This window comes from Pristiophorus japonicus, chromosome 8 (assembly GCF_044704955.1).
Source record: "Pristiophorus japonicus isolate sPriJap1 chromosome 8, sPriJap1.hap1, whole genome shotgun sequence".
NCBI lineage: Eukaryota > Metazoa > Chordata > Chondrichthyes > Pristiophoridae > Pristiophorus > Pristiophorus japonicus.
In genome coordinates, this window is record NC_091984.1 from 968,357 (window position 1) to 990,837 (window position 22,481).

Genomic DNA, 22,481 nt, shown 5'->3' on the forward strand with positions numbered 1-22,481 from the left:
GCCCATTCGCTTAGCCTATCTAAATCTCTTTGCAGCCTCTCTGTGTCCTCTACACAACCCACTTTTCCACTAATCTTTGTGTCATCTGCAAATTTTGTTACACTACACTCTGTCCCCTCTTCCAGGTCATCTATGTATATTGTAAACAGTTGTGGTCCCAGCACTGATCCCTGTGGCACACCACTAACCACCGATTTCCAACCCGAAAAGGACCCATTTATCCCGACTCTCTGCTTTCTGTTCGGCAGCCAATTCTCTATCCATGCTAATACATTTCCTCTGACCCCGCATACCTTTATCTTCTGCATTAACCTTTTGTGTGGCACCTTATCGAATGCTTTTTTGAAATCTAAATACACCACACCCATCGGTACACCTCTATCCACCATGCTCGTTATATCCTCAAATAATTCCAGTAAATTAGTTAAACATGATTTCCCCTTCATGAATCCATGCTGCATCTTATCTCTCTACCTTCCTGTCTCAACCAATGCTCTCAAAAATAAATTAACTGGTCAATCAGCTCGGTTGCTTCATGGCCTACATAACAACAGTGACTGCAGGTTAAAACTAATTGATTGCAATGTATTTGAGGGTATTCTGAGGAAAAGATAAGAGGCTATATAAATGGAAGTTCTTTCCCGGGAAGGATAAAAATAACACTTCTTGTCGCAGCAAAGAGTTCTTTTGCTGTGAGTCAGATGCTGGGTATTGGGAATAAGAGAGTTCATCCACAGAGCAACTCCAGGGACATAGCTGGCTGATCACATTCAATAAAGGCTGAAATACCCATTCTCTCACACACGTGACCTTTCACACCTTAACCTGTGAAAGAAAGAAAGTCTTGCATTTCTATAGCACCTTTCACAACCTCAGGATGTCCCAAAGCACTTTACAGCCAATGAAGTACTTTTGAAGTGTCGTCACAGTTGTAATGTGGGAAACAGAGTAGCCAATGTGCGCACAGCAAGCTCCCACACACAGCAGTGAGCCAATGACCCGATAATCTGTTTTTTGGGATGTTGTTTGAGGAATAAATATTGAGCAGGACACTGGGAAGAACTCCCCTGCTCTTACTTTGAAATAGTACCATGGGATCTTTTACATCCACCTGAGAGAGCAGTTTTAACGGCTCATGCGAAAGAAGGCAACACTGACAGTGCAGCGCTCCCTCAGTACTGCCCCTCTGACAGTGCCGCTTTCCCTCAGTACTGCCCCTCTGACAGTGCAGCTTTCCCTCAGTACTGCCCCTCCGACAGTGCAGCACTCCCTCAGTACGGTGCTCCCTCAGTACTGCCCTTCCGACAGTGCAGTACTCCCTCAGTACTGCCCCTCCGACAGTGCAGCACTCCCTCAGTACTGCCCCTCCGACAGTGCAGTGCTCCCTCAGTACAGCCCCTCTGACAGTGCAGTGCTCTCTCAGTACTGCCCCTCTGACACTGCGGCACTCCCTCAGTACTGCCCCTCCGACAGTACAGCACTCCCTCAGTACTGCCCCTCTGACAGTGCAACACTCTCTCACTACTGCCCTACTGACACTGTGGCCTTCCCTTAGTACTGCATCAGTGTATCAGACTAGATCTTTGTGCTCGAGTCTCTGGAGTGGGACTTGAACCTACAACTTTCTGAGTCAGAGGCGAGCGTACTACCCACTGAGCCACGCCCGACTCCACGTCTGCCTATGTAGCCCAGTCAGTAGTGGAGGACACTGATCCCGGCCGAGGTGCTGGAATCGAACCCTGTGGAATTTACCCCTCCCACATCACACCGTCTCACACCATTCCGCATCGATCACCTGGTGTGGATTGATCCGACGCAATTTGGTTTCTGTTTTCTGTTGAACGCACGTGGCGATGAGAATGCATTCGATTTGAGCGGCGCTTTGCACCGAACGTTACAATGTACCCGCGACACAGCTTGGGTTATTGACAATTTCCATCCTTATTTGCAGCTCTCACTGAAGACGTTATCCCTCTTGTTCTCACCTCCAACACTCAAGAAATCTTCCAGTGTGTGATCGACAGGGATGTCACGGAGGAGAATCCTTACAAGCTCGTTAAAAAGGAAGACATCGTTAACGACATGATAACGAGGGCAGCGATCTCGGATTTCCATCCCTTCAAACAGCTGGTGCTGGTTGGTACTGCATTTCATTCTGGCATTATTAAACCACACACAAGTATATCCAGAGGGCGAGAGCTGTCACCAACTACCGTTCAATTGCAATTCACTGAGATAGCATTTATAACTGTCCGAAATATAACTTGCAATAGTTAGCCTTTTCCTCCCACTTAGAATCGTAGAATCATATAATATTGCAGCACAGAACATAACAACATAAGAAATAGGAACAGGAGTAGACCACCTAGCCCCTCGAGCCTGCTCTGCCATTCAATAAGATCATGGCTGATCTGATCATGGACTCAGCTCCAATTCCCTGCCCGCTCCCCATAACCCCCTATCCCCTTATTGTTTAAGAAACTGTCTATTTCTGTCTTAAATTTATTCAATGTCCCAGCTTCCACAGCTCTCTGAGGCAGCGAATTCCACAGATTTACAACCCTCTGAGAGAAGAAATTTCTCCTCATCTCAGTTTTAAATGGGCGGCCCCTTATTCTAAGATCGTGCCCTCTAGTTCTAGTCTCCCCCATCAGTGGAAACATCCTCTCTGCATCCACCTTGTCAAGCCCCCTCATAATCTGATACGTTTCGATAAGATCACCTCTCATTCTTCTGAAGGAGGCCATTCAGCCCCTCGAGTCTACGCCAGCTCGTTTTTAAAAATTCAGTCATGTGATGTGGGCGTTGCTGGCAAAGCCGGCGTTTATTGCCCACCCCTAATTTCTGAAGAGCAATCGACTTAGTCCCACTCCCTCCGGCCTTTCCCCATATCCTGGCAATTTGTTCCCCAAGTATTTATCCACCATCCCATCAGGCCGTGAGTTCCAAATCCTCACCGTTCAAAAAAAAAAAGTCGCCTCTAGTTCTTTTGCCAATCACGGTAAAATCCGCGCTCCCTGCTCACAATCATTCAGACAGACTGTGGCGGGTCTGCCTTCAAAAGTATCAGTGTTCCATAAACAGAGTCGCATTAACCCCTCTACAGGCAGGCCTCTTTCAGGAGAAATAAACGCCTTTTCATCCAGTGGCAAGATGCCTTATGAACGTGCTAATTCTGCAAGGCAGCTGGAGCCATGAGTAACATTGAGCTGGAATTCCCAAGGAGAGTTAGCACTGCAGGAGATTGGGTGTGTATATTATCTGGATAGCAACACCCCTGTAAAACTATAACTGGAGTTCTCCATCACCTTGAGGGAATTTCACTGAGCGCCAAAAAAACTGCTTTGATGTTACTTTCTTTACCCAGGAATACCCAGCAGAGGAACTTCTACTTGTTTATGATAATGATTTAAAGTACGGCCAAACATTCTACCTTGCTGCAAATGAGGCGATGAAGGAGATGATTTTACAGGTAGGTGACTTTTTATTTTAACCTAGGGGCAGGAGGAGGCCATTCAGCCCCTCGAGCCTGTTACACAGGACCAGGAGGAGGCCCATTCAGCCCCTCGAGCCTGTTACACAGGAACAGGAGAAGGCCATTCAGCCCCTCGAGCCTGTTACACAGGAACAGGAGAAGGCCATTCAGCCCCTCGAGCCTGTAACACAGGAACAGGAGGAGACCATTCAGCCCCTCGAGCCTGTTACACAGGAACAGGAGAAGGCCATTCAGCCCCTCGAGCCTGTAACACAGGAACAGGAGAAGGCCATTCAGCCCCTCGAGCCTGTAACACAGGAACAGGAGGAGACCATTCAGCCCCTCGAGCCTGTTACACAGGAACAGGAGAAGGCCATTCAGCCCCTCGAGCCTGTTACACAGGACCAGGAGGAGGCCATTCAGCCCCTTGAGCCTGTTATATAGGTACAGGAGGAGGCCCATTCAGCCTCTCGAGCCTGTTACACAGGAACAGAAGGCCCATTCAGCCCCTCGAGCCTGTTACACAGGAACAGGAGGAGGCCCATTCAGCCTCTCGAGCCTGTTACACAGGAACAGGAGGAGGCCCAGTCAGCCCCTCGAGCCTGTTACACAGGAACAGGAGGAGGCCCATTCAGCCTCTCGAGCCTGTTACACAGGAACAGGAGGGGGCCCATTCAGCCACTCGAGCCTGTTACACAGGAACAGGAGGAGGCCCATTCAGCCTCTCGAGCCTGTTACACAGGAACAGGAGGAGGCCCATTCAGCCACTCGAGCCTGTTACACAGGTACAGGAGGAGGCCCATTCAGCCTCTCGAGCCTGTTACACAGGATCAGAAGGAGGCCCATTCAGCCCCTCGAGCCTGCACCACCATGCAATATGATCATGGCTGATCATGCAACTTCAGTACCCCTTTCCTGCTTTCTCTCCATACCCCTTGATCCCTTTAGCTGTAAGGGCCATATCTAACTCCCTCTTGAATATATATAATGAACTGGCATCAACAACTCTCTATGGTAGAGAATTCCACAGGTTCACAATTCTCTGAGTGAAGAAGTTTCTCCTCATTGCAGTACCCCTAGTCCTTATCTTAACTGCATCCACCAGCCTTGGCTCCATACCCTTTCCATACCTAAAATGTATCGATCTCTGATTTAAAATGATCAGCTGAGCGTTGCAACTACTTTTTTTTTGCTGTGAGAGAGTGCCACACATCGTGTGAAGAAGTGTTTCCCAACTTCTCGTCTGAATGGTGCAGGAGTCTCTCAAGATAAATAATCGCGGTTCCCTGTCACACCGGGGGCCCCCACCCTGGCATGGGCTGCACGGGAGGGAGGTGGGCGGGGGGGGAACTACCCACTTGCTGCCCAGACAGCTCGCCACGCCCGATGTTAATCAGGCCGCTGCCTCACATTCGTGGTGGCTTCTCGTCAAAGTACATGCCTTTAACGGAACAGAAACGATAATCAGGCGAGCAGTAAAATGGGCCGTCGATTTGTATCAAAAAGTTTAAATGACCCCTCCCTCCCCGCCCACCACAGAGAATCATAGGATCTTACATCACAGAAGGGTCCAATTCGGCCCATCGTGTTTGTGCCGGCTCTGGGAAAGAGCGATCCGATTAGTCCCACTCCCTGCTCTTTCCCCACAGCCCTGTAAATTAGTTCCTTCATGTTCATGTCCAATTGCCTTCTGAAAGTTCCGATACAATCTCAATCCACTGCCCTTTCAGGTAGTGCCTTCTGTCGCTGTGAGAAAAATTCTTCTCAGTTCCCCTTTCATTCTTCTGCTAATTATTTTATATATGACTTCTGATTACCGACCCACGTGGCCAGAGGCAATCGTTTCCCCCGACTTGCTCTGCCAAAACCCCACACAAATTTCTGAATACCTCCATTAGGTCTCCCCTTCACCTTCTCTGCTCCAAGGAGAACAATCCCAGCTTCTCCAGTCTCTCCCCATCACTGAAGTCCCCCGTCCCTGGTATCACCCCGGTAAAACCTCTTCTGTACCCTCTCCAAGGCCTTTAACGGAACAGAAACGATAATCAGGCGAGGAGTAAAATGGGCCGTCGATTGTGGGGCCCAGAAATGTGCAAAAGACACTCTGATCTCAACTAGCATTAAAATGGACGGCCGATGGATGTGTTCTCGTGCTGCAGATTGATATGGTACGAAAGCTGAGCTTTGGAAAGTTCCAGAATCAATTGCCAGTCGATAATTAATTAGCTGATCTTAGCAGGGCAGTGATAAAGGGCTCCACCTCGCTTAGTGGGGAGGCATATATTTATGGCATATGTATAGAATGAGCTGATTCTCCTGACCCATGTAAACAGCCAAGGATTGCAACTCCATCTGGGGAGGGCTAACAAGGCGAGAGAACACACAATAAATGGTAGGACACTGAGAAGTGTAAAGGAACAAAGGGACCTGGGAGTGCAGGTCCACAGATCCCTGAAGGTCGCAGGCCAGGTAGATAAGGTGGTTAAGTAGGCCGTACAGGATACTTGCCTTTAATAGCCGAGGCATAGAATACAAGAGCAAGGAGGTGATGCTTGAACTGTATAAAACACTAGTTGGACCACTGTAAAGTCCTTACACAATACCACAAATCCACACGAGGCACATTTCTATGGACAAGGTCACTCTGTGACCTGAACCTTTATTCACAGGACTAAGAAGTGATGACCCTGCGTGGGACCTCCCTTTATATACCTGGATGACCAGGTGAGGAGTGTCTCCCACAAGTTCACCCCCTGTGGTCAAGGTGTGCATTTCTTACGTTTATACAGTATTGTAGTGTTGTTACATAAAGGTTACATACATGACAGCCACAGCTGGAGTACTGCGTGCAGTTCTGGTCACCACATTACAGGAAGATGTGATTGTACTGGAAAGGATGCAGAGGAGATTTACGAGGACGTTGCCTGGACTGGAGAATTTTAGCTATGAGGAAAAATTGGTTAGGTTGGGGTTCTTTGGAACAGAGGAAGCTGAGGGGAGATTTAATTGAGGTGTATAAAATATGAGGGACGTGGATAGGAAGGAGCTATTTCCCTTAGCAGAGGGGTCAACAACCAGGGGGCATAGATCTAAAGTAATTGGTAGAAGGTTTAGAGGGGATTTGAGGGGAAATCTCTTCAACCAGAGGGTGATGGGGGTCTGGAACTCACTGCCTGAAAGGATGGTAGAGGCAGAAACCCTCACCACATTTAAGGGGTGCTTGGATGTGCACTTGAAGTGCCGTAACCTACAGGGCTACAGACCAAAAGCTGGACAGTGGGATTAGGCTGGAGGGCTCTTGGTTGGCCGGCGCGGACATGATGGGCCGAATGGGCCTCCTTCCGTGCTGTAAATTTCTGTGATTCTGTGAACTCCCCAGTGGAACATAGGAAGGATTATAGGAACAGGAGGAGGCCATTCAGCCCCTTGAGCCAGTTCCGCCATCCAATCAGATCAGGGTTGATCTGTATCTTAACTCCATGTACCTGCTTTGGTTCCACAATCCCTTCACACCCTTGCTGAACCAAAACCTATCAATCTCAGTTTTGACACGAGACAATTGCCCCTCGCCCCAGCTGGTTGGGAGACAGAGTTCCAGATTTACCGCTAATGCTGGACTTTCGGGTGAGCCTGCAATTGTTGTCTAAGTCCCGTTTTTAAATGCAATCCCGCCATGGTCTGCTGAAAGGTGAACAACGACGGAAAAAGTCACTACAACTGCTTGAGATTTGTTTTCCCTTTGCAGTCTTTTGAACAGAAGGTGGAAATGCAGCAAGAGGAAGAGACACTGGAAGTGGTCTCAGTCATCAGCGAAATCAGAACCAAAAGCTGGATCGACTTGGGAAGTGAGGTTGAAATCGAACAAGAAAAGGGTGAAGACTCACCAACTAAGGTCAAACTTCACATTGCCTTCCCTTGCCTGGCATTTTAATTAGAAAGATAGGCCTGCATTTCTATAGCGCCTCTAACAACCACCGGACCTCCCAAAGTGGTTTACACCCAATGAAGAATTCTTGAAGTGTAGTCCGTGATTAAATGCAGGAAACGTGGTAGCAAGCGATGTGACAATGACCAGATAATCTGTTTTGGTGATGTTGATTGAGGGATAAATATTGTCCAGGACACCGGGGATAACTCCCCTGCTCTTCTTCAAAATAGTGCCATGGGATCTTTTACATCCAGCTGAGAGGGCAGATAGGGCATGGGTTTAATGTCTCATCTGAAACACAGCATCTCTGACAGTGCAGCACTCCCTCAGTACTGCCCATCCGACAGTGCAGCACTCTCTCAGTACTGCCCCTCCGACAGTGCAGCACTCCCTCAGTACTGCCCCTCCGACAGTGCAGCACTCCCTCAGTACTGCCCTTCCGACAGTGCGGCACTCCTTCATCACTGCCCTTCCGACAGTGCAGCGCTCCCTCAATACTGCCCCTCCGACACTCCCTCATCACTGCCCTTCCGACAGTGCAGCACTCCCTCAGTACTGCCCCTGCGACAGTGCAGCACTCCCTCAGTACTGCCCCTCCGACAGTGCAGCACTCTCTCAGTACTGCCCCTCCGACAGTGCAGCACTCCCTCAGTACTGCCCCTCCGACAGTGCAGCACTCCCTCAGTACTGCCCTTCCGACAGTGCGGCACTCCTTCATCACTGCCCTTCCGACAGTGCAGCGCTCCCTCAATACTGCCCCTCCGACACTCCCTCATCACTGCCCTTCCGACAGTGCAGCACTCCCGCAGTACTGCCCCTCCGACAGTGCGGCGCTCCCTCAGTACTGCCCCTCCAACAGTGCAGTGCTCCCTCAGTACTGCCCCTTTGACAGTGCAGCGCTCCCTCAGTTCTGCTCCTCCGACAGTGCAGCACTCCCTTAGTACTGCCCCTCTGACAGTGCAGCACTCCCTCAACACTGCCCCTCCAACAGTGCAGCGCTCCCTCAGTACTGCCCCTCCGACAGTGCAGCACTCCCCCTCCGACAGTGCAGCGCTCCCTCAGTACTGCCACTCCGACAGTGCAGCACTCCCTCAGTACTGCCCCTGCGACAGTGCAGCACTCCCTCAGTACTGCCCCCCCGACAGTGCGGCACTCCCTCAGTACTGCCCCTCCGACAGTGCAACACTCCCTCAGTACTGTCCCCCCCGACAGTGCAGCACTCCCTCATCACTGCCCTTCCGACAGTGCGGCACTCCCTCATCACTGTCCCCCCGACAGTGCAGCACTCCCTCATCACTGCCCTTCCGACAGTGCGGCACTCCCGCAGTACTGCCCCTCCGACAGTGCGGCGCTCCCTCAGTACTGCCCCTCCAACAGTGCAGTGCTCCCTCAGTACTGCCCCTTTGACAGTGCAGCGTTCCCTCAGTTCTGCTCCTCCGACAGTGCAGCACTCCCTTAGTACTGCCCCTCTGACAGTGCAGCACTCCCTCAACACTGCCCCTCCAACAGTGCAGCGCTCCCTCAGTACTGCCCCTCCGACAGTGCAGCGCTCCCTCAGTACTGCCCCTCCGACAGTGCAGCGCTCCCTCAGTACTGCCCCTCCGACAGTGCAGCACTCCCTCAGTACTGCCACTCCGACAGTGCAGCACTCCCTCAGTACTGCCCCTCCGACAGTGCAGCGCTCCCTCAGTTCTGCCCCTGCGACAGTGCAGCACTCCCTCAGTACTGCCCCCCCCCCCCGACAGTGCGGCACTCCCTCAGTACTGCTCCTCCGACAGTGCAACACTCCCTCATCACTGTCCCCCCGACAGTGCAGCACTCCCTCATCACTGCCCTTCTGACAGTGCGGCACTCCCTCAGTACTGCCCCTCCGACAGTGCAGCACTCCCTCAGTACTGCCCTTCCGACAGTGCGGCACTCCTTCATCACTGCCCTTCCGACAGTGCAGCACTCCCTCAATACTGCCCCTCCGACACTCCCTCATCACTGCCCTTCCGACAGTGCAGCACTCCCTCAGTACTGCCCCTCCGACAGTGCGGCACTCCCGCAGTACTGCCCCTCCGACAGTGTGGCGCTCCCTCAGTACTGCCCCTCCAACAGTGCAGTGCTCCCTCAGTACTGCCCCTTTGACAGTGCAGCGCTCCCTCAGTTCTGCTCCTCCGACAGTGCAGCACTCCCTTAGTACTGCCCCTCTGACAGTGCAGCACTCCCTCAACACTGCCCCTCCAACAGTGCAGCGCTCCCTCAGTACTGCCCCTCCGACAGTGCAGCACTCCCCCTCCGACAGTGCAGCGCTCCCTCAGTACTGCCACTCCGACAGTGCAGCGCTCCCTCAGTACTGCCCCTCCAACAGTGCAGTGCTCCCTCAGTACTGCCCCTTTGACAGTGCAGCGCTCCCTCAGTTCTGCTCCTCCGACAGTGCAGCACTCCCTTAGTACTGCCCCTCTGACAGTGCAGCACTCCCTCAACACTGCCCCTCCAACAGTGCAGCGCTCCCTCAGTACTGCCCCTCCGACAGTGCAGCACTCCCCCTCCGACAGTGCAGCGCTCCCTCAGTACTGCCACTCCGACAGTGCAGTGCTCCCTCAGTACTGCCCCTTTGACAGTGCAGCGCTCCCTCAGTTCTGCTCCTCCGACAGTGCAGCACTCCCTTAGTACTGCCCCTCTGACAGTGCAGCACTCCCTCAACACTGCCCCTCCAACAGTGCAGCGCTCCCTCAGTACTGCCCCTCCGACAGTGCAGCACTCCCCCTCCGACAGTGCAGCGCTCCCTCAGTACTGCCACTCCGACAGTGCAGCGCTCCCTCAGTACTGCCCCTGCGACAGTGCAGCACTCCCTCAGTACTGCCCCCCCAACAGTGCGGCACTCCCTCAGTACTGCCCCTCCGACAGTGCAACACTCCCTCAGTACTGCCCCCCCCGACAGTGCAGCACTCCCTCATCACTGCCCTTCCGACAGTGCGGCACTCCCTCATCACTGTCCCCCCGACAGTGCAGCACTCCCTCAATACTGCCCCTCCGACACTCCCTCATCACTGCCCTTCCGACAGTGCAGCACTCCCTCAGTACTGCCCCTCCGACAGTGCGGCACTCCCGCAGTACTGCCCCTCCGACAGTGTGGCGCTCCCTCAGTACTGCCCCTCCAACAGTGCAGTGCTCCCTCAGTACTGCCCCTTTGACAGTGCAGCGCTCCCTCAGTTCTGCTCCTCCGACAGTGCAGCACTCCCTTAGTACTGCCCCTCTGACAGTGCAGCACTCCCTCAACACTGCCCCTCCAACAGTGCAGCGCTCCCTCAGTACTGCCCCTCCGACAGTGCAGCACTCCCCCTCCGACAGTGCAGCGCTCCCTCAGTACTGCCACTCCGACAGTGCAGCGCTCCCTCAGTACTGCCCCTCCAACAGTGCAGTGCTCCCTCAGTACTGCCCCTTTGACAGTGCAGCGCTCCCTCAGTTCTGCTCCTCCGACAGTGCAGCACTCCCTTAGTACTGCCCCTCTGACAGTGCAGCACTCCCTCAACACTGCCCCTCCAACAGTGCAGCGCTCCCTCAGTACTGCCCCTCCGACAGTGCAGCACTCCCCCTCCGACAGTGCAGCGCTCCCTCAGTACTGCCACTCCGACAGTGCAGTGCTCCCTCAGTACTGCCCCTTTGACAGTGCAGCGCTCCCTCAGTTCTGCTCCTCCGACAGTGCAGCACTCCCTTAGTACTGCCCCTCTGACAGTGCAGCACTCCCTCAACACTGCCCCTCCAACAGTGCAGCGCTCCCTCAGTACTGCCCCTCCGACAGTGCAGCACTCCCCCTCCGACAGTGCAGCGCTCCCTCAGTACTGCCACTCCGACAGTGCAGCGCTCCCTCAGTACTGCCCCTGCGACAGTGCAGCACTCCCTCAGTACTGCCCCCCCAACAGTGCGGCACTCCCTCAGTACTGCCCCTCCGACAGTGCAACACTCCCTCAGTACTGCCCCCCCCGACAGTGCAGCACTCCCTCATCACTGCCCTTCCGACAGTGCGGCACTCCCTCATCACTGTCCCCCCGACAGTGCAGCACTCCCTCATCACTGCCCTTCCGACAGTGCGGCACTCCCGCAGTACTGCCCCTCCGACAGTGCAGCACTCCCTCAGTACTGCCCCTTTGACAGTGCAGCGCTCCCTCAGTTCTGCTCCTCTGACAGTGCAGCACTCCCTTAGTACTGCCCCTCTGACAGTGCAGCACTCCCTCAGTACTGCCCCTCCGACAGTGCAGCACTCCCTCAGTACTGCCCTTCCGACAGTGCGGCACTCCTTCATCACTGCCCTTCCGACAGTGCAGCGCTCCCTCAATACTGCCCCTCCGACACTCCCTCATCACTGCCCTTCCGACAGTGCAGCACTCCCTCAGTACTGCCCCTCCAACAGTGCGGCACTCCCGCAGTACTGCCCCTCCGACAGTGCGGCGCTCCCTCAGTACTGCCCCTCCAACAGTGCAGTGCTCCCTCAGTACTGCCCCTTTGACAGTGCAGCGTTCCCTCAGTTCTGCTCCTCCGACAGTGCAGCACTCCCTTAGTACTGCCCCTCTGACAGTGCAGCACTCCCTCAACACTGCCCCTCCAACAGTGCAGCGCTCCCTCAGTACTGCCCCTCCGACAGTGCAGCGCTCCCTCAGTACTGCCACTCCGACAGTGCAGCACTCCCTCAGTACTGCCCCTCCGACAGTGCAGCACTCCCTCATCACTGCCCTTCCGACAGTGCGGCACTCCCTCACCACTGTCCCCCCGACAGTGCAGCACTCCCTCATCACTGCCCTTCCGACAGTGCGGCACTCCCGCAGTACTGCCCCTCCGACAGTGCAGCACTCCCTCAGTACTGCCCCTTTGACAGTACAGCGCTCCCTCAGTTCTGCTCCTCTGACAGTGCAGCACTCCCTTAGTACTGCCCCTCTGACAGTGCAGCACTCCCTCAACACTGCCCCTCCAACAGTGCAGCGCTCCCTCAGTACTGCCCCTCCGACAGTGCAGGGCTCCCTCAGTACTGCCACTCCGACAGTGCAGCACTCCCTCAGTACTGCCCCTCCGACAGTGCAGCACTCCCTCATCACTGCCCTTCCGACAGTGCGGCACTCCCTCAGTACTGCCCCTCCGACAGTGCAGCACTCCCTCAGTACTGCCCCTCCGACAGTGCAGCACTCCCTCAGTACTGCCCTTCCGACAGTGCGGCACTCCTTCATCACTGCCCTTCCGACAGTGCAGCGCTCCCTCAATACTGCCCCTCCGACACTCCCTCATCACTGCCCTTCCGACAGTGCGGCGCTCCCTCAGTACTGCCCCTCCAACAGTGCAGTGCTCCCTCAGTACTGCCCCTTTGACAGTGCAGCGCTCCCTCAGTTCTGCTCCTCTGACAGTGCAGCACTCCCTCAACACTGCCCCTCCAACAGTGCAGCGCTCCCTCAGTACTGCCCCCCCGACAGTGCGGCACTCCCTCAGTACTGCCCCTCCGACAGTGCAACACTCCCTCAGTACTGCCCCCCCCGACAGTGCAGCACTCCCTCATCACTGCCCTTCCGACAGTGCGGCACTCCCTCATCACTGTCCCCCCGACAGTGCAGCACTCCCTCATCACTGCCCTTCCGACAGTGCGGCACTCCCGCAGTACTGCCCCTCCGACAGTGCAGCACTCCCTCAGTGCTGCCCCTTTGACAGTGCAGCGCTCCCTCAGTTCTGCTCCTCTGACAGTGCAGCACTCCCTTAGTACTGCCCCTCTGACAGTGCAGCACTCCCTCAGTACTGCCCCTCCGACAGTGCAGCACTCCCTCAGTACTGCCCTTCCGACAGTGCGGCACTCCTTCATCACTGCCCTTCCGACAGTGCAGCGCTCCCTCAATACTGCCCCTCCGACACTCCCTCATCACTGCCCTTCCGACAGTGCAGCACTCCCTCAGTACTGCCCCTCCAACAGTGCGGCACTCCCGCAGTACTGCCCCTCCGACAGTGCGGCGCTCCCTCAGTACTGCCCCTCCAACAGTGCAGTGCTCCCTCAGTACTGCCCCTTTGACAGTGCAGCGTTCCCTCAGTTCTGCTCCTCTGACAGTGCAGCACTCCCTTAGTACTGCACTGGAGTGTCAGCCTGGATTGTTGGGACTTGAACCCACAGCCTCCTGACTCCGAGGTGAATGTGCTATCCAGTGAGCTATGGCTGTGACACCTTAATTAATTTTAAGCAAAGCAACCCTTTGTCTCGCACAGTGATAGCTTGTGCTGATGTGCAGAGTGAGGGAGGAAATTGGCCAATTAAAAAAAAAAAAGTACTCGGCCAATTGAATTTTAGATTGACCATTGTCTGTCCCAAAGTTAGCCCGTGGCTCAGAGGTCAGCACTGTCGCCTCTGAGTCAGAAGGTTGTGAGGTCAAGTTCCGCTCCAGGGACTCGAGCACATAAATCCAGGCTGACACTTGAGGGGGTGCAGCTACCACTTCTGATGCATTCCCAATGCCCACTTGGCATGACAGCTGGAAGGCCCAGCTTATGCATGCCCGTGAGGGCAAGTGGGTGGGGGGGGGGGGGGAGGTGCAGTGGGGTTACCAACGCCTTTTAGCCATCGTCCCTTCTGCCAGCCTTGAAATATATCTTGGCCTTTATTGCATAGGGGATGGAGTATAAAAGCAGGGAAGTCTTGCTCCAGTTATACAGGGTATTGGTGAGGCCACACCTGGAATACTGCGAGCAGTTTTGGTTTCCATATTTACGAAAGGATATACTTGATTTGGAGGCAGTTCAGAGAAGGTTCACTCGGTTGATTCTGGAGATGAGGGGGTTGATTTATGAGGAAAGGTTGAGTAGGTTGGGCCTCTACTCATTGGAATTCAGAAGAATGAGAGATGATCTTATCGAAACGTATAAGATTATGAGGGGGCTTGACAAGGTGGATGCAGAGAGGATGTTTCCACTGATGGGGGAGACTAGAACTAGAGGGCACGATCTTAGAATAAGGGGCCGCCCATTTAAAACTGAGATGAGGAGAAATTTCTTCTCTCAGAGGGTTGTAAATCTGTGGAATTGGCTGCCTCAGAGAGCTGTGGAAGCTGGAACATTGAATATATTTAAGACAGAAATAGACAGTTTCTTAAATGATAAGGGGATAAGGGGCTATGGGGAGCGGGCGGGGAAATGGAGCTGTGTCCATGATCGGATCAGATGTGATCATATTAAATGTCGGAGCAGGCTCGAGGGGCCGTATGGCCTACTCCTGCTCCTATTTCTTATGTTGTTAGATCCTTCCCGTCAAGGGAACCATCATGGACCCAGTATATTGCCCAGAGCAGGAAGTCCTTGCAATTCTGGTGCTGCGCAGAAGGAACGCACTTTGCTCTCATGGGGGTCACGGTCAGTTGTGGAGTCAGGCGAGGTTCAGTGGGTAGCACACTCGCAGTAACCCTGATATCGCGAGCAGGGCGCGATCTACGCCCCTGGCACAGGAACTCACGCCTCGCGGCTGTTGCCTCCCCCAAACGGGGCGCGACGCAATTCACCCCTCCCCCCACCCCTTAATTCCTGGCACGGGCATTCCTTGTGGATAACAGTCAGCGATTTGGAGCAGAAGATAACCCATCCTTATTTATCGTGGCACCCTGCTACTATCCTGTCAACCGTTGAAAGCCGGTTGCTTGCATGGAACTTCGATTATTAACCCGTAGCTCACCAAGGTGTCCAACAATTGCCAAATCAGAACCAGCCTGAGGGCCGCCGTGTTGAGGCCGCATCGCACTCTGCTCTGGGCCCCGCTTTGAGTATCGTGTTCGGTTTGGGTCGCTGCGGCACGCGGGGGAAATCCAAGAGCTGGAGGAGGGACCGAATAGGGTCGTGAGCATGATGGCTGTCACAGGACTGAGTTTTGAAGATAGGTGCTGGCCAAACATAGCCTTGAAAGTGGGCCTTGCGGTCATAGAGTAAATGGAATTGTTTTTATTATTATTCATTCCTGGGATGTGGGCGTCGCTGGCAAGGCCGGCATTTATTGCCCGTCCCTAATTGCCCCTTGAGAAGGTGGTGGTGAGCCGCCGCCTTGAGCCGCTGCAGTCCGTGTGGTGAAGGTGCTCCCACAGTGCTGTTAGGGAGGGAGTTCCAGGATTGGGACCCAGCGACGATGAAGGAACGGCCGATATATTTCCCAGTCAGGATGGTGTGTGACTGGGAGGGGAACTTGGAGGTGGTTGTTATGTATACAATAGCTGTTTAACTCCAAGAGGTATGCCCTTGGCTCTGCTTTATTAAGGTTCAAAGTGACTAATATACAAAATGGCTGGCCTTTTATATTTGGGCTGTACACATGTGCATGCAGCCCAATGGCCTCCAACAGTGACGCCATCTAGTGGCTAATGATCCCAAAAGTATATACATGACAGTTGTGTTCCCATGTACCTGCTGCCCCTGTCCTTCTAGGTGGTAGAGGTCGCGGGTTTGGGAGGTGCTGCCGAAGAAGCCTTGGCGAGTTGCTGCAGTGCATCTTGTAGATGGTGCACACTGCAGCCAGGGGGCGCCGGTGGTGGAGGGAGTGAATGTTGGAGGTGGTGGATGGGGTGACAATCAAGCGGGCTGCTTTGTCCTGGATGGTGTCGAGCTTATTGAGTGTTGTTGGAGCTGCACTCATCCAGGCAAGTGGAATGAAAATTAACCTGGAGTATTATCTGAAGTTAAGCAATGACATCGGTTAAAAAGCTGGCAACGGGCCTGTTATATATGCAGACTATAGATATACTCACTGTGTAGTCACTGTATACTTGCATAAGATGGAGTCTTGTTACCTGATGTACTAACAATAAGGTGTACATTGTGTATATACTATGCTGGCACCACTAGAGGGTGCAACTGGTGGAGACCGGGGGTTTCCTGCCCCTGTGGCAGAGGCTGTCCACCAGAGGGTACTGCGGTGGGAGACCTGAGGGTCACCTGCATAGGTGTGCAGGGCCCAGTATAAAAGGCTGCCCACCGTGCTTGTGCCTCACTCTGGAGTTACGAATAAAGGACCAAGGTCACTACAGTTTGAGTACAACACATTGCCTCGTGGAGTCATTCATCAGTACATTACAGACATAACAGGGCCAGTTCATGATTAATGTCAGGAAACACTACATCACGTAATTACGCAGACAGTCTTTTGGGTCGGTTAGCAGAGGTAGACACACAGTAGCCATTTGAAGGGGCGGTGCTGTGACGTGAGCTGACTTCTATGGATGGGTGGGCCAGTGGCTTGCCTTACCTTAATGATCCAGCTGGAATATCACTGGGAACGTACAACTGAGGGATAGTGGCTGGAACAAGGCTGAATCATACCGAGCACATTGAATGGTGTCGATCCAAATCTAAGGTTTTGTTTTTAGTCAAAGTTGCAGTGCTGGCTGAGTGGAGAGGCCCACTCGATGTCAGGTCTGCTTCTAGCAAGAGAAACAAGCACTTGAAGTGGTGCCTATTTATAACTCCCACTGTAAAACACTTCTGTGTCCAATACAGATGAAATGTATGGTTTCGCGTATCCGCAGAAAGTTTGGGGCACCGGTGCAGTTCACTGATCGCAATGACTACGAAACGAAGGACAGCTATGTGGAATGCGCCTCCTACGAGGACAAGAACTTTAGTATCAAGCATCTGGAGAGGAATATCGGGGTACAGGCCGTCTCATTATTGCAGCAAAGCAGCACACAGACAACATGGTGAGTCGTCACATGCGCTCCCAACCGTAGTTTTGGTTTCCATATTTACAAAAGGATGGAAACATAGAAACATAGAAAATAGGTGCAGGAGTAGGCCATTCGGCCCTTCTAGCCTGCACCGCCATTCAATGAGTTCATGGCTGAACATGCAACCTCAGTACCCCATTCCTGCTTTCTCACCATACCCCTTGATCCCCCGAGTAGTAAGGACCACATCTAACTCCTTTTTGAATATATTTAGTGAATTGGCCTCAACAACTTTCTGTGGTAGAGAATTCCACAGGTTCACCACTCTCTGGGTGAAGAAGTTTCTCCTCATCTCGGTCCCAAATGGCTTACCCCTTATCCTTCGATTGTGACCCCTGGTTCTGGACTTCCCCAACATTGGGAACATTCTTCCTGCATCTAACCTGTCTAAACCCATCAGAATTTTATAGGTTTCTATGAGATCCCCTCTCATTCTTCCGAACTCCAGTGAATACAAGCCCAGTTGATCCAGTCTTTCTTGATATGTCAGTCCCGTCATCCCGGGAATCAGTCTGGTGAACCTTCGCTGCACTCTCTCAATAGCAAGAATGTCCTTCCTCAAGTTAGGAGACCAAAACTGATACTCCAGGTGTGTCTCACCAAGGCCCTGTACAACTGCAGAAACACCTCCCTGCCCCTGTACTCAAATCCCCTCGCTATGAAGGCCAACATGCCATTTGCTTTCTTAAGCGCCTGCTGTACCTGCATGCCAACCTTCAATGACTGATGTACCATGACACCCAGGTCTCGTTGCACCTCCCCTTTTCCTAATCTGTCACCATTCAGATAATAGTCTGTCTCTCTGTTTTTACCACCAAAGTGGATAACCTCACATTTATCCACATTATACTTCATCTGCCATGCATTTGCCCACTCACCTAACCTATCCAAGTCACTCTGCAGCCTCATAGCATCCTCCTCGCAGCTCACACTGCCACCAAACTTAGTGTCATCCGCAAATTTGGAGATACTACATTTAATCCCTTCGTCTAGATCATTAAATCATTTGCTTTGGAGGCAGTTCAGAGAAGGTTCACAAGGTTGATTCCAGGGATGAGGGGGTTGACTTATGAGGAAAGGTTGAGTAGGTTGGGCCTCTACTCATTTTAATTCAGAAGAATGAGAGGTGATCTTATCGAAACCTATAAGATTATGAGGGGGCTTGACAAGGTGGAAGCAAAGAGGATGTTTCCACTGATGGGGGAGACTAGAACTAGGGGGCATGATCTTACAATAAGGGGCCGCCCATTTAAAACTGAGACGAGGCGAAATTTCTTCTCTGAGGGTTGTGGATCTGTGGAATTCACTGCCTCAGAGAGCCGTGGAAGTTGGGACATTGAATAAATTTAAGACAGAAATAGACAGTTTCTTAAACAATAAGGGAATAAGGGGTTATAGGGAGCGGGCGGGGAAGTGGAGCTGAGTCCATGATTGGATCAGCCATGATCGTATTGAATGGCGGAGCAGGCTCGAGGGGCCGTATAGCCTACTCCTGCTCCTATTTCTTATGTTTTTATGTTGTTATAACTTACACATTGGTGAAGTGAATGGTCATTGGCATGGAGCTAACGAGCGCAAGCAAACTAAATTGAGGTGCATTTCACTGGCAAGAGACTCAGTAACTGGAGGACACAGATTGACGGTAATTGGCACAAGGACCAGAGGGCGAGATGAGGAGAATTTTATTTTTACGCAGCGAGTTGTTAAGCTCTGGATCGCACTGCCTGAAAGGATGGTGGAAACAGATACAAGACCTTAGAAAGGGCGCAAAGGATATATATTCTTTTTATTCGTTCTGGGATGTGGGCGTTGCTGGCAAGGCTGGAATTTATTGCCCATCCCTAATTGCCCCTTGAGAAGGTGGTGGTGAGCTGCCTTCTTGAACCGCTGCAGTTCGTGTGGTGAAGGTGCTCCCACAGTGCTGTTAGGGAGGGAGTTCCAGGATTGTGACCCAGCGACGATGAAGGAACAGCCGATATATTTCCAAGTCAGGATGGTGTGTGACTGGGAAGGGAATGTGGAGATGCTGGTGTTCCCAGTTGTTGTGATCAGGAACACGCTGCCTGAAGGGGGCGATGGAAGCCGATTGAATAGTATGGTGGCCCACAGTACAGAATGGCCTCCTTCTGTGCCGTGTCAGTCTGTGATTGTACATGACCAAATCAGTAAACGTTCAACAAAACATTCTGTTCAGACCATTGTCTCATTTGAAGTGTGTCACATTCCTGTTTCAGGAAATACCCCAGGAATGCTTGCACCCAGTATATGCCCCGGGAATTCACCGAAGAGGACAAGGACGAAATGTTAAAATCTAAAGACCTTATCGATTTTCTCAACTCGGTCGCTGTGAGGTATGGCTGCGGTTCGCGGTTATCCACAGAGTTGCCAACTCAAGTCTGGACACATTACTGGAGGTTGCATCGCTTGACCATCCCAACTTCAATTGCCCCACCCAATCAAATACCCGTTTCCCTCTTTCCCCCCCACCCCCCCACTTTTCCCACCCCCCCCCATCAAGGAAAATGGGGGAAACAAACCCCCAATTGTTTTTCTCCCAGGTTTTGCCCGCTACAGTGCCCAGCAAATTAATAATTAATTCCTGGAGACTCCAGGCCAATCCTGGAGGGGTTGGCAACCCCCATTGTACAATGTACAGGATACATTGGACTTGACAGGAATGCAGGGCTCCAAGGGTTACATTATGAGGAGAGATTACAGAAACTAAGCTTGGATTTCCTGGAATATAGGAAGGCTAAGGGGTGATTTGATTGAGGTTTTAGGATTTTGAAAGGAATGGATAGGGTAGATCGAGAGAAGCTTTTCTCATTGGTTGCGTTTGGCGGGGTAAAGGGGTGGGAGGTGGGCAGGGCCGGGGGGCTGAGAGGGGGCGTTGCGGGTAGCCTAGGACAAGGGGACATGACCTTATAATCGAGCCAGGCCATTCAGGAGTGACGTTAGCAAACACCTCTTCACGCATAGCTTGGTATGAGTGTGCAACTCTCCCCCACACAAAGCTGGCTCGGTTAATCATTGTAAATATGAGATCAATAGATTTATTTGCCAGACTGGGGTATTCAGGGATATGGAGCCAAGGCAGGTGGATGGAGTTGGGATACAGATCAGCCATGAGCTAACTGAATGGCGTGACAGGCTCGAGGGGCTGAATGGCCTTCTCCTGTTCTTCGTACGTTGGTCTTCCAACCGGCAGGTAGCATTCTTCTTATTCAGTTACCTCCTTCCTCTCTTCCTTCAGGACAGAAGGTGAGGATATTGGAGGAGGGAGGTGGGAGAAGAGAGGTAGAAGGAAACTGTTAGGTGCAAGGAGCAAGATCTCGGAAGGCCAGATTAATGTAATTCCTGCCAATGATTGGCTGAATGACTAAATTGGCTAAATAGGTCGACAGGTCACACTGCAGGGAGAGGAATTTACTGCAATTCTCGGACTTGGCCGAGAGTTTTTAAACCTGTTTTGCGTCTCCCAGTGAGCTGGTGGGTGGGAGGGAGAAGGGCAAATCTCAATGTCCTGAACGTGACTGTACAGGACCGCCTCCATGGACCAACTCCTCTTTCCCTGTCCCTCGTGTGATCCTATTTACCAATTCCCCGCCATGCCCTGTGGTTTAGATGTGCTGAGCCAGCACCGAGGAACAGGAGGAGGCCACTCAGCCCCTCGGGCCTGTTTCACCATTCACTTAGCTCATGGCTGTGGTTCCAAAACCCAACGGCTCCAAAACCGGCCTCGACAGCCTTTGTGGGGCGAGAGTTCCCGATTCCCAGCACCCTTTGTGTGAAGAAGTACTTCTCGACATCACCCCTGAACGGCCTGGCTCTCATTTTAAAGTGATGCCCTCTTGTTCTGGGCTCCCCCCACCAGAGGGAATACTTTTCTCTCTATCTACCCCCTCGAATACTTTAATCACAATCACCTCAATTAGATCACCCATTAATCTTCTATACACGAGGGAATACATAGTCAATGCAACCTGTCCTCACAATTTAACCCTTTCAGCCCCGGTATCAGTCTGGTGAATCTGTGCTCACCCCCTCCAAGGGCGATATACCCTCCCTGAGGGGCGGGGCCCAGGACTGGACGCAGTGTCCACATGTGGTCCAGATGTATATCACTAGCACCAATTACGCTATGCTTTGGTGGCAGGTTTGAGGCAGCCTTGCAGCAGAATGAGATCATGGATGTCTTTTACGATGACTGGAAGGGGCTTTCGGATGAAGACAGCACTTTTGGGGGAAAGGCAGACTGCCACTTAAAGGAGTACCAGTCCTTCACAGACCTGCAAAAGAGCCAAGGAAAGCGGATTAGCGACATTCAATGGCACCCAACAATTCTTGGTAAGGGGAACTTCACCACGTGGGGTATTTGTACACTTGCAGAGGTGAAACATAGAAACATAGAAAATAGGAGCAGGAGTCGGCCATTCGGCCGTTTGAGTCTGCACCACCATTCAATATGATCATGGCTGACCCTCTATCTCAACACCATATTCCCGCTTTCTCCCCATACCCCTTGATGTCTTCTGTTTCTAGAAGTCTATCTATCTCCCTCTTAAATATATTCAGTGACTTGGCCTCCACAGCCTTCTGTGGTAGAGAATTCCTCAGGTTCACCTCCCTCCGAGTGAAAACATTTCTCCTCATCTCGGTCTTAAATTTCCTCCCCCGTATCCTGAGACTGTGACCCCTTGTTCTAGACTTCCCAGCCCCGGGGGAAACATCCTCCCCGCATCCAGTCTATCCAACCCCGTCAGAATTTTATACGTTTCAATGAGATCCCCTCTCATTCTTCTATACTCCAGTGAATACAGGCCTAGTGAAGGCCATTGCTCTTTGGGTGTTAGTCGTGGCTCAGTTGTTAGAAGGTTGTGGAGATCCAAGTCCCGCTCCAGGGACTTGAGTGTAAAATTGAGGCCGCCACTCCAGTACAGTGCTGAGGAAGCATATATTCAAGCCTGAGATCTATAGATTTTTGAACTCTACGGGAATTAAGGGATACGGGGACTGGACTAGACGGGAAAGTGGAGTTGAGGTCGAAGATCAGCCATGATTTTATTGAAAGGTGGGGCCTCGCGGGGCCTTATAGCCTAATCCTTCTCCTAATTCTTATGTCCTTATGTTCTGCACATTTGGAGGTGCTGCCATTCAGATGAGACGTTAAACCGAGGCCCCAGCTGCTCTCTGCCTGTGAAAGATCCCACGGCACTATTCGATGAAGAGCAGGGGAGTTCTTCCCCGGTGTCCTGGGGCCAAAATTTATCCCTCAACCAACATCACTGAAACATCTGGGTCATTATCTCGTTGTGGGAGCTTGCTGTGCGCAAATCGTCTGCTGCTTTTCCCACATTACAACAGTGACTAC

At 52.4% G+C, this 22,481-nt stretch overlaps 1 protein-coding gene across 1 annotated transcript in view; it reads left to right on the forward strand.

Annotated features, from left to right (window-relative positions):
* The window catches only part of dnai3 (dynein axonemal intermediate chain 3), a 204,316-nt gene that overhangs the window by 37,473 nt on the left and 144,362 nt on the right, over positions 1-22,481 (forward strand). The window contains exons 3-8 of the mRNA XM_070885953.1: positions 1,952-2,136; positions 3,368-3,472; positions 7,221-7,367; positions 16,884-17,083; positions 19,345-19,461; positions 21,267-21,457. Coding sequence (XP_070742054.1) covers positions 1,952-2,136; positions 3,368-3,472; positions 7,221-7,367; positions 16,884-17,083; positions 19,345-19,461; positions 21,267-21,457 — 945 coding nt within the window. The remainder of the gene's footprint in view (positions 1-1,951; positions 2,137-3,367; positions 3,473-7,220; positions 7,368-16,883; positions 17,084-19,344; positions 19,462-21,266; positions 21,458-22,481) is intronic.